The 20,149-nt window shown below is 46.3% G+C and overlaps 1 protein-coding gene across 1 annotated transcript in view; it reads right to left on the bottom strand.

Annotated features, from left to right (window-relative positions):
• SH3PXD2B (SH3 and PX domains 2B) overlaps nucleotides 1–20,149 on the bottom strand; it is a 102,339-nt gene that overhangs the window by 35,902 nt on the left and 46,288 nt on the right. Inside the window, exons 5-7 of the mRNA XM_011221931.3 lie at nucleotides 16,784–16,860; nucleotides 5,341–5,432; nucleotides 1,296–1,321 (exon numbers count right to left, since the gene is read on the bottom strand). Of these exons, the coding sequence (XP_011220233.1) occupies nucleotides 1,296–1,321; nucleotides 5,341–5,432; nucleotides 16,784–16,860 (195 nt within the window). The remainder of the gene's footprint in view (nucleotides 1–1,295; nucleotides 1,322–5,340; nucleotides 5,433–16,783; nucleotides 16,861–20,149) is intronic.

Raw genomic sequence — 20,149 nt, 5'->3', positions numbered from 1 at the left:
GGCAGGCGTTCATTCCAGATGCCAGACCTTGAGGGAAAGAGACCCAGCTCCTCTCCACTCTTCCTTGCAAGAATGGCCTGGGCCCTGTAAAGCTGACCACAGGCCTTGTACCCAGGGGGCTGTAAAGGGACCAGAGCCACTGAATTTGAGACATGGACACCCATGTGCTTTGAATTAATGGTAGCAGTATAAAGACAGCAGTAAACATGTAGCACTTAAAATATGCCAGGCATTGTTCTAAGTAATTTATACATATCACTATAAATCTTATAATATAATCTGCCAAGATAGATTATTATTATCCCCATTTTACAGATGAGGCAACTGAGGGCCCTGAGAGAAGGCATCCTTTTTCACATCCGGGATCTCTGCTTAGCCTCTCCTACCCCCACATCATTACCAATGCCCTCAATCTTCCTGGAGTCCTAGATGCATACAAGCTCTGGGATTCTGGAAGCTCTGCAGACCACGCTGGCTCCAGGTGTGGTGGTGTGGGCAGGGGATTTCGTAGATGTGTGTGGGGGGGGGCGGACCCAGGATAATCCTGGGTCGCTGGAGGAAAAGGTCGGACTGTTGTGAATCTAAAGTTATCAACCCCAGGCCTTCAAGGACTGAATCATTCCTTTGGGCATACTTGAATCCCCACCTTCTCTTTTTCCATCATTGCTCTAGAGAAGAGCTGTGACTTCCACGGAGGAGAAGGGAGGCTGGGAAGGGAGGGAACGGATGCCCAGGAGAAGGGAGTGAGTGCCAGAGGTGCTGGAAAGAGCGGCTGTTATTGCCCAGAACAGTAACCGACTAACAGAAGAACAGAGGCTAGCCTCCCCCCATGCACCTCTTCTCAACCCCAACAGCCCTTTGCCCTGTGGAAAGCTCCCGCTCACTCTTCAAGACCCAGCGTCCCTTCTTTTTTGACCCCTTCCAACACCTGGGAAGAATGCTCTCAGCTGTGAGGCACCACATTCCTCTGTCTACAGCAGAGTAGGGGTACGTAACCCCCTGTGGCTGGTCAGAGATGTCGGGCTTCCCCACTCCTCTGAGGCATTCTCAGGAAAAGACAGCAGGTCTTATCGAGTCTGTAACTTTTTGGTATAGGATGCAACAACCTCCAATTCTTTTTTTGGGAAACAGGCTGGAGTATCAACCGATCAACCAAGCATGCATGCATGCATCCATCCATCCACCCACCCAGTCACATGCTGTATCCCTCAGGCAGTGCCCAGGGCCTGGCGATCATAGGGGCTCAGCAGGGGTATGCTGAACATTGAATTAATGAAAATGGAAAATATTCTTACCAGATTTCTTTTTCCCAATATGTTCCCTGCACAGGAAAGAAGAGGGTGGGAGAGAGTAACGAGTCAGTACTGTTACATGGCGACATGAGTTATTCCATTAGGAAGCTGAGATTCTTCATCCCGCAACATTTCCCGTGAATGAACACCATCAGAGGCAGCCCCAGGGACCCAGACTCTTTGAAAAAGAAAGAATTCCTCTTAATTTTCTCCCTTTGCCCTGGTAAGTGCTCTGGCGCCCTGGGGACCAGCATCTCTATTCTATTTGCAAAGCAGGGGGCCCTAGGGAGGGGTTAATGTGGGGACACGCAGTATGAAAACAACATCAGGCCCCCATGTTGCACTGAGCCTGCTGTGCACCCCGTCAGGCACAGCAGAGGCCCTGCCTCACTTCTTGGGGCTGCCCTGAGCTGTACTCCTGGAGCAGAAAGCTCTTGGGGGTAAGTGGTAAGCGGAATGCACGAAAACTGGGTAGAAGTCTGGACATCAGTGAATAAAACACATCTCTCTTGCCATGACATAGAGAGTACTACTGTGGGCTAGAATTCATACAGAAAGATGAGTACGGACTCCCTTGTGTTTGCCAACCACAGGGGAATTCATACATGCAGCTGCATTACCCACACAATATTACAAATCGAGGATCACAAAACACTTTGAAGTGAATTATCCCATTAGTAAAAAGGTTTCCTATGTTATAAAGGGAAAAGGGAGGTGACAGGATGGTTGGGTTGAGACAGATATTGTGGCAGCAGTAACATCAGCTAATACTTACTAAATGTTATTACCCCGTGCCAGCATCCTGCTAGGTACTTCTCGTTCACTCATTTAATAGTCGTAATAACCCCTGGAAATAAGTACTCTTTTAATGCCCATTTTCTAGATGAGGAAGAGGAGGCCCAGAGAGGTTAGGTAACTTGCCTCAGGCCACACAGCTAGCAAGCAGCAAGCTGAACCCAGATCTACCTAATTTTAAAAAATGGAGCTGTAATTCACACACTATAAATTTCATTCTTTTAAAGTGTAGAGTTCACTGGTTTTTAGCATATCCACAAGGTTATGTAATCATCACCATTACCTAATTCCAGAAAATATTCATCATTCCAAAGAGAAACCCTGTACCTATAAGCAGTTACTTGCTGCTCCCACCCCTCCCAACTGGTGGCAAATACTAATTTGTTTGCTGTCTCTAACGATCTGTCTATTCTGGACGTTTTACATGAATGGGATCGTACAGTACGAGGCTTTTTGTGATTGGCTTCTTTCAGGCGGCATGTTATCAAGGGCCATCCACATCGTACCACGGATTGAGTGTCTTATTCCTTCTTACGGCTGGATCAAATCCCGTTGTGCTGGTAAAGCAACTTTGCCGATGTGTTCGTCATCCACGTTTTTGGCTCTTGCGAATCAGGCTTCTGTGAACATTTGTACACAAGTTTTTGTGTGGACATGTATTTTTATTTCTCTTGGTTCCAGGCTGGAACAGAATGCTAGGTCCCACGGTAACGCCAGGTTTCCCTTTCTGAGGACCTGCCAGGCATCTCCCCCGGCAGCTGTGCCATCTTACGGGCCGGCCCGCAGCGCTGGAGGGTGCCAGTTTCCTCACACCTTCCACAACCCTCGCTGCTCTCTGCGTTTTGATTGCCGCCACTCTAGTGGGTGTGAAGTGGTGGCTCACCGCGGTTTGGATTAGCATTTCCTGATGGCCGACGAAGCCGAGCGTCGTCTTCTCGTCTCTGCTGATTGGCCATTTGTGTATCGTCTCTGGAGAAATGTCAAATTCAGTCTGATTTTCAAGTCTGGCTTTTTCACCACTACGTAATGACCCTGTCCCTGTCACTGCGAGCATGGTGGGAGAGGGTGAGGGGGCTAAGCCAATCCCCTGAGCCTGGGGCTGCACTCCTGTGCACCTGGGAGGAGCAGCAGGCTGGCCCCCGTGCTGGGCTGCGCTGGCCGGTCGTGATGTCCCCTGGCCACGCGTTACCTCATCGTCCCTTTGCGGGGGAGGGAGAGAGCAACAGCAGAATAATCTAGCTCGTGTTTGCTGGCACTCGCTGGGTAAAGGGTGCCAGTCAGAGTGCTGTATCCGGACCCACCTGATGAACCCTCAACAATAATCCTTGAGAGTTACTCCATTTCACAGATGCAGACACGGAGGCCCGGAGAGGGGGCGCACCTTACCCAACATCAGAACCAAGGGAGCCCGGCTGGGGCCTGCTCTCCTGACCAAACGCTGGCCTGGCCTGTAGGTGATGTCTCCTTCTTAGCAGCCAGCTCCAGGGCACACCACAGACGTCCCTCGGGGCTGCCTCTGTGTAAAGCACCATCTGCCCACGTTGCCGTCAAGGCCTGTGACCCGAGCCATGGGCCAGGCTCCTTGAGGTCCTGGGCTCCTGCCTGCCACATAGTCCTGCTGGTGGTCTTGCTGTCCTGGCCGGAGCCCAGAGTTAGGGGCAATAGGGGGCTCTTGGGTTCAAGCAGCAGCAGCATGTGGGGGCTCACACAGGCACATCACCTCCTCTGTGTGACGTGCTTGGGACGGTCCCAAGCTTTCCTGTGCATGGCAGCAAAGAACCTTCCTTTAACAGCACCATTTGGAATCCATCTTCCGTCTCCCTAAAGCCTGCTGGGAACGACCCCCAATTTCCAGCTTCAGCCCTAACTCGGGTATGAGCTTCAGGATCCTGACCAACGGACCAGCTGTTCCGCTGCTGTTTTCATTACTCCCTCAACCAACAACCAAGGCCCATCTGGGACGGATTGCCCGCTGTGGCCCCAGAGCCATTCACTGAGTGAGCCCTTGGCAACCTTCCCGCCTTCCTTCCATGTCAAAGCCTGGCTTGAAGACAGCAAGGCATCACCAGGTCAGTACCTGCCGTGCACTGGACTCTCCTTTATAGTCAGGATGGTGTTTAATCCTCACAACCAAGACGTGATTGAAGTTAGCCGAGACCACTTTACTGATGAAGGAACAGAAGCTCAGAGAAGTCAAGACACTTGTTCAAGGTCATACAGCAGGGAAGGGACAGAGATGTTGGGACCTTTCCCTTCTTTACAGGAAGCCTCTTGGAACTACATACATACACTCCAGCAGGATGCTGGCAGCTTATCGCAGCTTACGGTACCGTGTGCTTTCTTTGGTATAGTCTAGGCTACATTTTGTATTTTTAGTGGCTGTTCTATTTGCGTGTGTGTGTGTGCACGGGAGTGCCTGCATCAGCCCTCTCTCTCTCTCTCTCTGGTCGAAGAGCCTGGCTGGCACGTCTCAGCCCTTCCTGACAGGTCCTGCCTCTTGCTACTGTGACCCCATGACCGCCCCGCACCTGTGGGCTGGTCTCCCCTCCGGCTCTGTGATTGCTCCATTAGAGAGAACTCTTCTTTCTGCAGATACGCATGGTGGTTCCCCCACAATTAAACTTTTTAAAAAGCACTATGTGTATGTCAGTGTTTCAGGCTGGCAGGGCCATCGGTGCCATCAACTCCTGGTGTGTAAAGCCAGCAGGCAGGGGGGTGAGAGTCTCTGCAGCGTGTGTGGGCCACCGGGACCACCGGCTACACACAGACAGGTACCTGGGAGTGTTTTCTGTCTGCTGTAGGGGCTGCAGTGAACCTTTTGGACAGTGTTAGACCCTGGATGACCAGCATCAAATCTTGGCCCTGGCCCTGTCACTCACGACTGCTGAGAGCTCGTGCAGGTCTTGTCACTCTTTCATTCGTATCCCTCGAGGTCATGAGCACACTGGCCCTTGTGGGCAAGGCACCAAGATTCATCTCCTGCACAGGCCCCACCCCAAGGACGCCCAGCCTCCTGCTTCCACCACTCTCCATGCGTGCCTGGTAGGTGCAGGCGTGTACAGGATTCCAGGAGCGACCCTAGGCCAGCTTCCTTCCCCTGTGACGGCCACGTGAAGCAAGGCCTCACAAGGGCTCAATCAGGGTGGTCAAGTTTAATGTTTTACTTTGCTCTGCTCCAATTCCTTTTGGGGCCAGCCTGGGAGCCAAGACAGCCATGAGGGCACACTCTGGGGACGTCCACACACCAACTTACTCTTTGGGGGGATTCAGGTCCTCGGGTCTTGTCTCAAAGAACTGCAGCACCTCATCGCACTGAGAGATATAGGGGGGCAGCTGGATCAGGGCCTGGAGAAGAGACACAAATGAGTCCAAAGGAAGGAAAGGGGTGTCAGGAATGCCATGAGTCAGGGCTTCTCAAACTTAGGTATGATCAGAATCACCCGGGGTGGGGGAGGCTGTGAAAACAGACGGCTGGGTCCCACCCCCCAGATTTTCTGATTCAGTAGGTCTGGGGTAGGGCCTGAGAATGTGCTGGTTTGGAGACCACACACACATGCATGTGTGCACACACACTGTGTATACACACACACACACGCACACACGTTATGGGCATATCTGAGCAAATAATATGTATACATTTACCTAAAACACTAAACTGGGGACTTCGTGCCATGTCATTATTCTTCTATGACTTCATGTCTACTGGATATTGAGTGTGTCTACTGCACAAATGTATCATACGTTATTGACCCAGCTGCCTACTGGCGAGCACTCGGTTGGTTTCCAACACGCCCGCAAGCATGTCTTAACTCACAGATCTGCGGTGTTACAGCAAAGGCACTGCTTTATGGTTTGGGTAGAGGTTACAAGTTCCCGAGTTATCGAGGGGTTGAAACGTCTGGTATCTGTCACCGCCCCAGTCCATACTAATTTGCCATCCTAGCTCATCAGTGAAAGAAGCCTCAGATGCCTGCTAGCAGGCTGGATAAGGAGCAGGTGGAGGATGGACCTGCTCTCTGGGCCCAGCTCTGCACTGGCGTCTGTGCCCAATACGAGAGAAGGATGGGGTGCGTCCTGATCCTGAAAGGGTATGAAACTAAGAGGAAGCTCCATCATGAATGAACGGCTCAGTGTGACAGATCTTTATTTAAGCCCCTTCTGGCCCAGGTCCTGAGGATGCAGATCGCAGCGCAGGACAGCTGCGTCATGCACACATTCTCCTGCAGGGCGCGCGCCTGCGCACACGCACAGATGTAAATTGCACAGGCAGTTCTGCCAGCCCTTTCAGCCCACCAGTGCATGCACCGGAGGGAGCCAGGACTCGGCTCCTCTCCACAGAAGGCCTCAGTTCCTGGGTGCCTCTCAGGTGCCTCCTGCAAATGCTGAGTGAGTTGGGAGTGGAAAAAAACACGTTTCGTATTTTCTATAACAAGCCTCTCAAAGCTCACCTCCCATCCACCCCCTGCAAAGTGATGCTCCGACCCTACTACTGGGCTACGATGGACTGATGGAGAGATGGGTGGGGGTCTCCAAGGGTACCTTGCTGTGGGCTTCAGGGGCAATTTGATTTATTTTTCTGATTTTTAAAAAGTTTTAATCGTGGTAAAACACACATAAAATTTGCCACTTAATCTTTTTTTTTTTTAAGTAAGGCTTCACACCCCATGTGGGGCTCAAACTCATGACCCGGACACCAAGAGTCACACGCTGTACAGACTGAGCCATCCAGACACCCTATCATCTCGAGCATTTTTAAGCATACAGTCCAGTGGCATTAAGTACATTCACTTTGTTGTGCAACCATCCCCACCATCCATCCCCAGAAAGCCTTCTATTTTGCAAAACTGAAGCCCTGTACCTATGAAATAATTGCCCCTCCCCCCAGCTTCTGGCAACCATTCTACCTTCTCTGTATGGATCTGACGACTCTCAGTACCTCGTGTGAGTGGAATCACACAGTATCTGTCCTCTGTGACGGGCTTTTACTCAGCTGATCGCCTCAAGCTTCATCTATGCTGTAGCAGGTGCTGGCACTTCCTTCCTTTTCAAGGCTGAATAATATTCCACTGTACGGAAATGCCGCATTCTGTTTATTCATTCACCCATTGATGGTCACCTGGGTAGCTGACCCTATACAGCATTTGAGTCTGGCTCTGACTTGAAGCCAAACCCCCAGGTCCAAGCTGTTTCAGATCTAAGGTGGATGAACGCGTGAGGTCGGTGGCCATGTTTTAGGAGGGTGATTTTCCTAGTCACTGTCCAAGCTCTGCCTTCTGGGGTGCAGGGCCTGCTATTTGTGGCTCATTGATTTTACTGAAGTAGCATTGCTCTGCAGCAAATCCCCAGGGACTGATCTTTTCCAGGCCAGAGGCAGAGAGGCCAAGAGGGAGAGAGCAGGCACTTCCCTCCCCCGCCTCTGGCTTCTGACCTCCTTCTCTTTCTGGTTTGGAGGATTCATTCTGCCTGGGATGAGCTGCTGTCTGGGGGGCCCCCGTGGGTCTCTCTTTCCTCTGAAGTCCTGCAGTTCGTACAGTTAGAACCACATAATGAAGGAGCTCATTATATGCTGGGCCGTGGTGTGTCCTGACTGCTGTGTGTGCAGAAATTTTGTGGCCGCCCGCAGACTGCGATAACATGTCAGCTCAGCGCTCGACGGCTCCCAAAACGCACTCGTCTGTGTCATTCCATGTCATCCTGGGAGGGCTGGCCCATTTCAGAGATGGGGCAATGGCAGCCCTGGAGAAGTAGGTAGGGCTGGAGAGCCCACGCTGGCCGACTCCAGCTCCACTACCCGGAACCCACAGAGGACAGGGGTATGAGGCTGTTCTTCCTGCACCTTCCCTACAGATCTAGCTAGATAGTGCTGGGGAGTCCCTGATACCTGGTTGAAAGTATTCACTGGATCAATGCCATGAGGGAAAGGCCTGGATGTGGCCACCTGGCCCTGTTTGGGGAGGGCAGGGTGGGCCCTGAGGTGGCCACAGCCTCCACCTATGGGGGGCTTCCCGGGGTGCTCCCTGCTGAAATAAACAGAGGCTCTGAAAGGACCAGTGAGGGAAGGGACAACGAGGCCCACGGAAACCTCCTGGCCATGCCAAGTTCCCTTTCGGTTTTGAGCAATTCCTAGGAAGTAAAAGCCAAACCCCAAACCATAAAATACAGCCAAGTTACTAATAAAAGGCGGCATTGAATGCTTTGATGTTTGCCCCTTTCATTTTGGAAGGACAGGCTAACAGTAAAAACATGACCTGGGGCAGAGAAATAATTCTGCTTCTGAAACACTCCAGAACTGTCTTGTGTTCGGTCAGTAAAAACAAAGAACCATAGTTCCAGGAAAACTCAGTTCTGTCCCGGAGAGAATCCTAGCCCTTTGGATAGATGTGGCTGGTGATGCAGGGACAAGAGGAGAGGTGAGCAGAACGAGTCCTGTTTGTTGAGAGTCATGATAAAAGGTCAGATAGACCCAGCTCCTGATTCTGGCTCTGGCCATGTCCCACCACCTCTCCGAGCCTGTTTGCTCACCTGTGAAATGAAAATTGCAAACACCCACCTTGGAAGGTTGTGCTACAGAATAAGTGAGGAAGTGGCTTTAAGATTTCCATCATACACTAGCTGCCTGACAACATTAACTCCTTGTCTCTTGGGACTGTATCAATCCAGTACAGTAGTGTGGTGGTTCCCGGAGGTGATTCTAGAACCAGCAAGATGGCTCTGTTAAGTGACAATTCCTCGCCTAGTGAGGGAGTTTTCTCAGTTCTTTCAATCCTCTTGAACTTCAAAATTATGCCCCAGAGAATCACCACGTCTCTCTCTTTATGTTTTTAAAATTTTATTTTAGTGTGATAAGAACACTCACCACGAGATCTACGCTTTTGACAAATTTTAAGTGAGCCACAGTATTGTTGGGTGTCATACAGTGTTATCTCTAGAGCTCACTCCTCTTGCTTGCCTGAAACTTTATGCCTGTTGATTAGTAAGCCCCCATCTTTCTGTCCCTCCAGCCCCCCGCAACCACCATGCTGCTCTGTGATTCTGAGTTTGACGATCTCGGATCATGTAAGTGGAATCACGTAGTATTTTATCTTTCTGTGACTGGTTTATTTCACTTCGCACAGCATCCTTAAGGTCCGTCCACATTGTGAGTAGTGCTGAACACCCTTTTTAAAGGCAGAATAGTATTGTGTCGTGTGTATACACAACGATCAGGTTATTTCTACGTCTTGGCTATGAGGAACAGTGCTGCCACCAGCACGGGAGTGCTAATCTCTCCTCCAGATCCTGACTTCGGTTTCTCTGGATGTATACCCAGAAGTGGGACTGCTGGATCACATGGTAGCACTATTTTTAATTTTTTTTAAGAACTTCCATACTGTTTTTCACAGCGGCTGCATTTCGTATTCCCACCAACAGTGTGCAAGCATTCCAATTTCTCCATATTCTTACCAATGCTTGTTTTTTTTTTTTTTTTAATAACAGCCATCCTGACAGGTGTGAGGTGATATCACATTGTGGTTTTGATTTGCATTTCCCTGATGATGAGGGACATTAAGCAGTTTTTCATATACCAGCTGATCATTTGTGTATCTTCTTTGGAGAAATGTCTATTCAAGGTCTTAAGCCCATTTTTAAATCAGGTTATTGGCTTTTTTATTTTTTATGATTGAGATATATGGGTTCTTTATATATATGGGAGATTGGCCCCTTGACAGATATATGACTTGCAAATATTTTCTCCCATTTTGTATGTTGCTTTTTTACTCTGTTATTTCCCTTGTTTTGCAGCCTTTTGGTTTGATGTAGTCCCTCTTGTTTATTTTTATTTCTGTTGCCTCTGCTTTTGGTATCATATCCATGAAATCACTGCCAAGAGCCCTCAAATAAATCCACACACGTGGGCAACTGGTCTTTGACAAAGGCACCGAGAACATACAATGGGGAAGGGACAGTCTCTTCAACAAATGGTGCCGGGAGAACAATATCCACATGTAAAGGAATGACACTGGGCCCTTATCTTATACCACATGCAAAAATCCACTCCAAATGGACTGAAGACTTAAACATAAGACCTAAAACTGGGAATTCCTGGAAGAAAAAGCTTTTCTAATTTGCCTCTTAAGAGCAGGACCAGTTGGGGCGCCTGGGTGGCTCAGTCAATTGGGCATCCAACTCTTGCTTTCGGCTCAGGTCATGACGTGATGGATCATGGGGCTCCCTGCTCAGCGGGGGATCTGCTTGAAGAGTCTCTCCCTCTGCCCCTCCCCCAGCCCTCACAGGCACACTCTCTTAAAATAAATAAATAAACCTTAAAAAAGAAAAAAGAAAAAGAGCAGGACCAGGCAGTGTGGGGCCTCAGGTCGGCAGGCAGCAACAGTGGGCTAGATTTTAAAGACATATCCTTTGTTGCTATTGTTTCATTGCTCTTACTTTTATTTTTATGGCAAGTTTTAGCAGTTTTATATTATGGTATATTATGAAGTTTTCTCTAAAATATATATTTTTAAGAAGTTAAAGAAGTTAATTAATTTTAATAATAATAATAACACAGGTGGTAGCACACAGTAAAAATCTTGACAGGAGGTCTCAAATGGCTGGAGTCTGATAAACACTGCTATTAGACTGCCTATCATTTACTTAAAAATACTACAGTATGTGCAAACATGCTCGTGTGTGTGTGTGTGTGTGTGTGTGTTAGTGTTAGATTTAAGCTACACCCCAAAGACAGTCAGTTAAAACCTGAAGTATCTTTATCGGAAATGAACACTTTGGCAAGTAAAGAACTCTAATCACAAGTCCTCAGTCTAGAAAAGGCTACTTCGTGGCTTCCGTGATCTTGACCTCTGACCAACACCATAGCCTTTATTCACCAGCATGACAGTTGTTAGAAATGGTACTCTTTACTGGCGAAATGAGGGATGTTCTAGAAATATTCTCAGATTCTCTGGCCCTTGCATGAAAAGAACGTGGCAAGTCCATCCTCCAAAATGGTGCACTGGGTCTAGGATTCTGAATCCTCTGTGTTCTGTCTCTTCTAGGGGATTTTACTGTCAGACCAGGGTGGGATTAGCTGATCCTGGCACTGGGATATCATTCCATTTGTCTTGAGGAAATGTCCATGCAAAGTGGTGAATACCAGACTGACAGCTGGTATTTCAATAAGCTTGCAGAACAAGTTGAGAGGCTGTTCAGGAAGCTGTTTGATAATAAATGCTTGTATATGTGGCAGAATTTGGCCAAGTCTTGTTTTCACTGTGTTCTTCAATGAACAGAGGTTCTTAAATTTAATATAGTCAAATAAATCAATCTTTTTATGGTTGGTACTTTGTGTCTTTAAAAAGCCCTCTATACCTACAGATTATAAAGTTTTTTTTCCCTATTTTTATCTTCTAAAACCTTTTAGACTATTGCCTCTTAGATTTAGGTCTCTAATTTCCTTGGAAATGATTACATGTGTGGTGTGAGGAAGGGGTTAGTTACCGTTTGTTTGTTTGTTTCCCATAAGGATTCCCACTTACTGAGGAATCCAACGTTTCCTCAATGACCTGCAAGGCTGCCTTTGCCAGTATTAAAGTGACCAAATACACACGGGTCTGTTTCTGGCTTCTCTATTTTGTTCCAATGGTCTGCCTATCCTTGTGCCAACACCACACTACGTTAATTACTGTAACTATAATAGGTCTAGTAGAGCAGAAAGTTTCTTCCCAGTTGGAATTAGGTTTGGGATACCTACAGCCTTTGTCTATCTTTACCTACTGGAGACTACCAATTTCTACTAAAATAAAGCTAATAGTTATAGATTAAATTGGCTTAAGTCAGCTCACAACGTCAATAACAGATACTCAAATGTTAAGTAAAAGTCTGTGTAGTCTGTAAAAGATTTTGCAGACTTTGTGAATAAATGGCTTCATCTCCTTCCAGGAGGGCAGTTCCCTTGAAGCCAAGCCAGGGAATTTGGCCAAACCAAACCCCAAAATATCTGCTCTGCTCTTCTCATGATGCATTAATAGCAAGAGTGGTAACTTCCATGTGGCTCATATGACATAAGCTGTTTCTTCCCTATGGCGAATCCAGGTGAATTCATGATCTTTATACCATTCCAAGCACCAGCCAGATGCAGGCAGCTGCTGCTATCTTTTTTTATTTCAGGATTTAAAAAAAAAAAGATTTATTTATTTATTTTGGGGGCAGAGGGAGAGGGAAAGAGAGGGAGAGAGAGAGAGAGAGAGAGAGAACCTCAAGCAGACCCTCTGCTGAGCACGAAGCCCAACACTGCCCCTGACATCACGACCTGAGCTAAAATCAAGAGCTGGACGCCCAACCGCCTGAGCCACACAGGTGCCCCTCATTTCAGGATCTTGAATCTCCTTTTCCAAATCAAATATTTGTGGATTCGTGAAGCCCTGGGTGTGAGGAAAGTGTCACTCTGGGGAGAAGCTGGGTGGGCTGGGGTAGAAGCAGGATAGCACACTTTGGGCTGAGAGACAATAGCTGCTAGGGAAGGTACCAGCTGGAAATCCCCAGCTGGCCAAAGTGACCCCAGAGGTCCAAAGTTCTTGTCAGCAAGGCCTGGACAAAGGACTTTTCAGGCTCTAAAGGTTTAAAAAGACACAAAGAGGGGAAGATCTGAACTTTCCTCTGAGGCCTGGGAGGCAGTAGTAGTATCTTTGTGTCTCAGTGACCTTCCCTGCCCTTCACGCCCCAATCCCCTTTTAAGGATATCCTTAGGAGAGAAAGACAGAGAGGCCCTAAGTGGTATATGAGTCCCAAGTCCTAAAAGGCCAGCATTCAACCATCAAATCCTCCAGTACTATAGTTGTAAATAACTTTGTTGGGCCTCTGTTTCCTTGTCTACACAATGGGAACAATAAAACCTATTTCTTAAGGTTGCTGGAGGGACGAAATGAGGTCATGTCCAGCAAAGAGAAGACAGGAGTGATCAGGAGTGATTTTCTACCCTTCCATGATGTCTCCTGCCAAGACAAGGGTCATCTATCCCCATACTGCCCCCCTTTACATTGTTTTACAGATGTATTGAAGTATAATTTATATACCATAAAATCCACCCATTATAAGTACACAATTCAATGATATTTAGTAATTATAGAGTTGTGCAACCATCATCACAACCCAGTTTTAGAACTTTTCCATCACCTCAAAAATTTCCCCCACCTATTGTGTGGTCCATCTCTGCCTGCACTGTCCTCAGGCCTCAGAAACCACTGATCTGCTCTCTGCCTCTATAAAGTTGCCTTTTCTGCACATTTCATGTAGATGGAATCATGCAACACGTAGTCTTTTGCATCTGGCTTCTTTTAGCATGATGTGTTTGAGATTCATTCAAGTTGCAGCATTTATGAGGATTTCACTGCATTTTATTGTCGGAAAATATTCCATTGCATGGGTATTCCACATTTTCTTTATCTATGTACCTGATGATGGACATTTGGATTGCTTCCAGTTTTGGCTATTATGAATTAGTACAGCTATGAACATGTACATCCAAGTCTTTGTGTGGACTAAGTTTTCAATTCTCTAGAGCAGATACCTAAGAGTGGTCATATGGTAAATTTCACTTGTGGAAGAAAGTGCCGAACTATTTTCCAAAGTGACTTCCCATCATGTGTCCCCACCGAACAAAGACTGCATTTCTCCATATCCCCACCAGCACTTGGTTTTGTCTATCCTGTGGATTATAGCCATTCCAGTGGCTGTGTTGTTTTCTCATTACGGTTTTATTCTGCATTGCCAAATGATTAATGAAGCTGAACACCTTTTTCATGTGCTTATTAACGATCATGCATCTTCTTGGGTGAAATTTCTATTCAAATCTTTTGTGTTTTTAAACTGGGTCATGTTTACGGGTTGAGTTGTAAGAGTTCTTCATATAGATTCAATGTAAGTCCCTTCTCAGAGATATGATTTACAAATATTTTCTCCTAATCTGTGACGTATCTGTTCATTTTCTTCATGAGATCTTTTTGAAGTACAGAGTTTGGAAGTTTAATGAAGTCCAATTTATCAATTTTTCTCTTTTGGTGTCCTATCTAGGAACTCTCTGCCTAAATCATGCTCATGAAGATTTTCTCCTACGTTTTTTTCTGAAAGTTTTATAATTTTAGAGCTTATATTTAGGATTGTGATCCATTTTGAGTTGATTTTTGTGCATGGTGTGAGGTAGGGATACAACTTTTTTGGCATATGGATGTTCTATTATCCCACACTGTTAAAAAGATTATTCTTTTCCTACTGAATTTCTTGGCACCATTGCTGAAAATCAATTGACCATAAATTTCACAGAAGTTTATTTCTAGGCTCTCACTTTTGTTCCACTGATCTGCATGCCTATCTTTTTTTTTTTTTTAAAGATTTTTTATTTATTTATTCGACAGAGATAGAGACAGCCAGCGAGAGAGGGAACACAAGCAGGGGGAGTGGGAGAGGAAGAAGCAGGCTCATACCGGAGGAGCCTGATGTGGGGCTCGATCCCATAATGCTGGGATCCCGCCCTGAGCCGAAGGCAGACGCTTAACCGCTGTGCCACCCAGGCGCCCCTGCATGCCTATCTTTATGCCAGTACCACACTGTCTTGATTATTGTAGCTTTTGCAGGGAGTTTTGAAATGGGTACTACAAGCCTCTAATTTTGTTCTTCTTTTTCATAATTGTTTTGGCTATTTGGGGTTCCTTGCATTTCTCCACACAATTTAGGATCAGCTTGTTAATTTCTATAAAAAAGCTTACTAGGATTTTGATAGAGAGATTATATTGAATATATAGATCAATTGGGGAAGAACTGCCATTTTATTTTATTTTATTTTATATCTTTTTGTTATTATTTGTCACTCGGATTTGGGCTTTTTTGTTTTTGTTTTTGTTTTTTGGTATTTCCAATCCTGTCCTTTGTCCATTTCCCCGTATGGTTGTTTATCTTTCTCAGATCAATTTCTACAAATTCCACATATATAAAACACACACACACACACACACACACACACACACAACATGTTCTCATTAAGAAATTTATCCTGACCCCCAAATTCTAATTTATTCTCCTAGATTTTTTAAAGTTTTCATTTAAATTCCAGTTAGTTAACATTCAGTGTAATATTAGTTTTAGTGTACAACACAGTGATTCAGCACTTGCACACTTCACCACAGCAAGTGCACTCCTTAATCCCCATCACTATTTCACCCATCCCCCACCCCGTCACCTCTGGCAACCATCAGTTTGTTCTCTATAGTTAAGAGTCTGTTTCTTGGTTTGCCTCTCTTTTTTTTTCCCCCTTTGCTTGTTTGTTTTGTTTCTTAAATTCCACATATGAGTGAAATCATATGGTATTTGTCTTTCTCTGACTTATTTCACTTCGCATAATACTCTCTAGTTCCATCCATGTCATTGCAAATGGCAAAACTTCGTTCTTTTTAATGGCTGAGTAATAAGAATTGCCATTTTAACACTACTGAGTCTTCTAATCCATGAGTATGGAATGTCTCTCCATTAATTTAGAGCTGATTTAATTTCTCTCAACAGTGTTTAGTAGTTTCAACGTACAAAACTTGTACTTCTTTTATTAAATTTATTCCTATGTATTTTATTCTTTTTGATGTTATTGTGAGTGGAATTATTGTCTTAATTTCATTCTTGGATAGTTCATGCTTAGTGTTTAGAGGTACAACTGATTTTCTTTATATAAGGAAAGATTTTTATCTTTTATTTTTTTTTCAGGTAGGCTCCATTCCCAATGTGGGGCTTGAACTCACAACCCTGAGATCAAGAGTCTCACACTCCACCGACTGAGCCAGCCATGTGCCTCTACGATTGATTTTATATATTGATTTTGTACACTGTGATCTTATTAAACTCGTTTATTAGTTCTAGTAGTTTTTTTTCCTCGTGGATCCCTTCTGATTTTCTACCACAGAATCATGTCATCTGTGAATCAAGGCAGTTTTATTTCTTCCTTTCTGAACTGTATGCCTTTTATTTTCTTTTTTGCCTGCTTGCACTGGCTAGAACCTCCAGGAAAATGTAGGAGAGAAGTGAGAAGAACAGATATACTTGCTTTGTTTCTGCTCTTTGGGAGAGACAGCATTTGCTGCTCCATCGTTAAGGCGTTTCTTGCTATTCCCACCCTTCTCTGATCAGAGCTGCTAGTGATTTTAAGTTAGAGAAATAAATACTAAAGATAACAAAGAATAGCATGCTTCTTTCCCAACCATAGCCGCAAATCAAAGATCTAGCCAAAAGGCAGGCCCCTTGTGGTTTAGAACATTCAAGGGATTGGAAGCCAGCTGCACTGTCCAATGACAGGGACTAAATAACTTCTGGAATATTCACACTCAGTGGAATACTATGCAGCCATTTAAAGTAGACTCAAGAAGAGGTTTTTATAGCATGGGGAAATTCTCATATCACAACATTAAAGAAAAAAGAAACACAACTAAATTAACACATATGGGATGGTGCCAACACCATAAAGAAATGCATGTAGAGAGAAAAACGAGAAAGAAGACATGTAGAAACCTTAATAACTATCGCCTCTGAGGACTCATGGGTGGTTGATTTTCTGGTTTTACATTTCTTTCAACTGCAGATTGCTCGCAATGACTATTTTGTAGCCAGAAAGGGAAAAGAAGAAAAGAAACAACCCAAAGGGAAGACACAAGACACAGGGAAGTGTTAGCATTTCTTAGACTTACCTTACAGTACTCATCAATTGGTATGAGGCGTTTGACGGCCACATCCCGGATGTGGCTCCGTCGGAAGAGAATTTTGCCTGCAGGAGAGGAGAGCACGTGTGGCATTATAAGGGGGCAATGAAAAGTTCTCAGCAAACCTGGAGGGTGTGGATGTGGCTGCCTCTGGTAGACGTGAGTGGTACCCAAATTCCTGGCTTCCATTTATATCCCCTGGTGGATGTCCACAGGGCCTGGATGACCCCATGCATGGTCCTCCAAAGCCTTGTTCACAGCTCAAGTGCAAGGGCTTGAGGGAGTGGGGCCCAGGAGGCAAGTTCTGGTGAGATAAGGGAGGCTGGATCAATCCCAGGGAAAGAAAAGGCTCCTACCAGATGAAGAAGGCCAGATCTGATGATCGAACTCTTGGGTTCTCAGATGGGATGAGCAGTAGAGCAGTCACTGACATGCCCAACCTAACAGCTCAGCCTCCTTTCCTCCTCTGTCCACCTACACCTAATCTAGTCTTAGGTTCTGCGAATACTCCACACTCTTTCATTATTCTGTGCCTTTCCCTCTGGCTGGAATACCTTCCCCATCCAACCTCACCCACCAAACCAGCTGAGAAACTTTTACGTAGTTCAAATGGATTAAGAGTTCCTGTCTCTTTCTGATAGCACACATTGTCGATTTGTATCTTCTTCTTTCCTTCTAATCATGGGGCTCTGCACACATAGGGTTAGACGGACCTTTTTTTTTTTTTTTAAAGATTTTATTTATTTATTCGACAGAGATAGAGACAGCCAGCGGGGAATGGGAGAGGAAGAAGCAGGCTCATAACGGAGGAGCCTGATGTGGGGCTCGATCCCACAACGCCGGGATCACGCCCTGAGCTGAAGGCAGACGCTTAACCGCTGTGCCACCCAGGTGCCCCTAGACGGACCTTAATCAATTTTGTACCCTCACCACATGGCACTCATACTTGATGAATGTATAAAGGTGGATTTCACTTGCCAAGGTGACAAATCCTTCCAATTGCTTCCCCAATCAACTGTTTGTAATGGAAGGGTTCCAAGTGTTCCCACCTCACCAAAAGCTAACTGAGAATCAATCTCCTACTTTATCCTGAGCACCGGATGTGGTACCAGAGCTCCCAGTGTGATGCGTGGGCAGGTCACAGGCAAAGACAAGTATATAAATGATGCCACCGAGGGCGTCTGGAAACATCCAAGATACTAAAATGCTATGGGTAAGGTTTGTTTAAAGTGAACTGGTGAGTTTCCATGAGTCTGATAGGGGAGAGTCACGGGGAGATGGTGGCCAAGTGCATGCACTGACCATTAAGACAGCTTGGGCTCACCATTCTGGACCTGTCGCACAGGCAGGGGCAGGCAAAATCAGCAATAAGACACTGAGGGGGGGCCCAAAAGGTGGGCGAGGGAGACAAGCCCCTCTGCCAAGCTTATGCATAGTGCCAGGAGGTCTCCAGGGGGAGGTTAAAGAGGAGGGCACAAGGAGACCACAGCTTTTCCAATAGCAGAGTACGGGGAGCTATGGAGAGCTTCACCTACTTCTGGTCAGAGGAGGCAGGTCAAGGAGAGGAATTTGGGTCACAAGGCTGGCAGGGCAATGAGAGATCGACCAGTGCTCTAAAATGGCTCTGGTGAGGCTGCAATGTCCACAGATCGAGCTTAGGTGAGCAGGAACAGGATGGTAGGAAAGGTCTAAAGGAGTTTTCCTAGGATAGAATTGAAAGGAATGATGGGAAACAGCCAACTGACTCCAAGATTTGCAAAATCTCCCAGTAAGGGAGATTTGCACCCAAAAAGCCAATGTGGTTAATCTAACATTTAAAATAATCATACCACCAGCTCTTGGTCAACAGGGTACAATTAGGAAATTAGGTAGATATGGTCAATCTAATGGTGAAGTTTTTTTTTCCTGCTTAATTTCTACCACTTAAAAAGAAAACAATGACCCACAGTGAGATAAAATACACATTCCTTCATGTTCTTTAATAACAGGGAGTCTCCTTTGTTTATTACGGTGATCATTTTAATTCTGCTTATGAGTCAGTCAACTTCTGACATACCATGTTTATTAGAAAAGAAAAATCTAGAACACAGTGCATCACAGGATTCAAAGTGCTTGTCTCCAAGGGGTGGAAGACGGAGCCTTTTTGTTTTCTTCTTTGACGTTCCCCAAATTTCCTACCATAAACATGGATTGTTTCTGAAATCAGAAAATTTTCGTGCGTTTACCATAAAAAAGCAAATTATGCAGCCAAGTGGGGAGGGTCTACGACCCAGTTTTCCTGCTTTTATTCAGTTGATAGGTACAGTCTCTCTGTGAGCCCTTGACAGGCCAGCGCAGGGGGCCTGCCCTCTTGGCACTGACAGTGTTTCCCAACAGGGAGGGACCCTGTTGACATTCCGGGTGGGGCAGTCCTTCCCTGTGTGGGAGTGTCCCCCACCCTGCAGGATGTTTTAGCATCCCTGGCCCATCCCCATTCCACCCCCAGTCATTGTGATAATCAAATTACCACCCTCGTGGGTGGGACCGTTAGCAGTTAAGAACCCCTAGGAGAATCCGGAGCCTTTAGGAAAATAAGGAATGCCCTGCCTGAAGAGAAGTCTCCCACAGTCCGTGCTTCCTGCCTCTAATCCATTTCTCAGAATTGCAGAGGAGTCCCTACCAAAACCATTTTGGACCTATTTTGATATAATGACCCCTTCTATAAATCAGAGGAAGGGTGGGGAGTGGGGTGTTCAGGCCTCTTACTGGGGAGGCTGTGACCCAACTGAAACAATTCACAATAGGCACGGGGCAAGCACCGGCCCGTGGGAACAGCACAGGCTGGTCCTGGAGTCACCACCGACGAAGAGAATTCGCTCAAGGCCCAGCCTGCAGGGGCCGAGAGAGAGAAGCACCTCCAGTGTCTCCTGGGGGTGTGACCTAACAACAAAAGTACCACTCCTCCCCCGTGTGGCCTCAGTGGGATGGGAGTCTCTAGGCATATGGCAGGTGCCCTGCCAGCAAGGGGGACAGGAAGCCCTGTGCAGTGGTGGCACCTGCCGGCGAGGGTGACTGTGCTGCCTTAGGAAATGCATTTACCTCCCAGAGCCTCAGTCTTCTCATCTGTAAAATGGGAGAGCAGCCCTTCTTTCTAAGTAGTAACCTCCATGACATACCCAGCACAGGGCTTGGCCCTTCCTAGGTGCTCACAAAAGGGTAATCACTTTTTTTTTTTTTAAACGGGTTAGATGATACTGCCTCATACTCTGCAATTAAGAGGACATGTTCTTTCCTCAACCTGCAGCTTGGTTTCTTAAGACCTGCCTCTGAGAGGCTAATCCATCCTCCAGCCGCAGCAGACCTGGAAACCGGCAC

The sequence above is a fragment of the Ailuropoda melanoleuca genome, chromosome 3 (assembly GCF_002007445.2).
Source record: "Ailuropoda melanoleuca isolate Jingjing chromosome 3, ASM200744v2, whole genome shotgun sequence".
Classification (NCBI taxonomy): Eukaryota; Metazoa; Chordata; class Mammalia; order Carnivora; family Ursidae; genus Ailuropoda; species Ailuropoda melanoleuca.
Note: the sequence above shows the minus strand (reverse complement) of the source record. Positions and strands in the feature narration are given on the sequence as shown.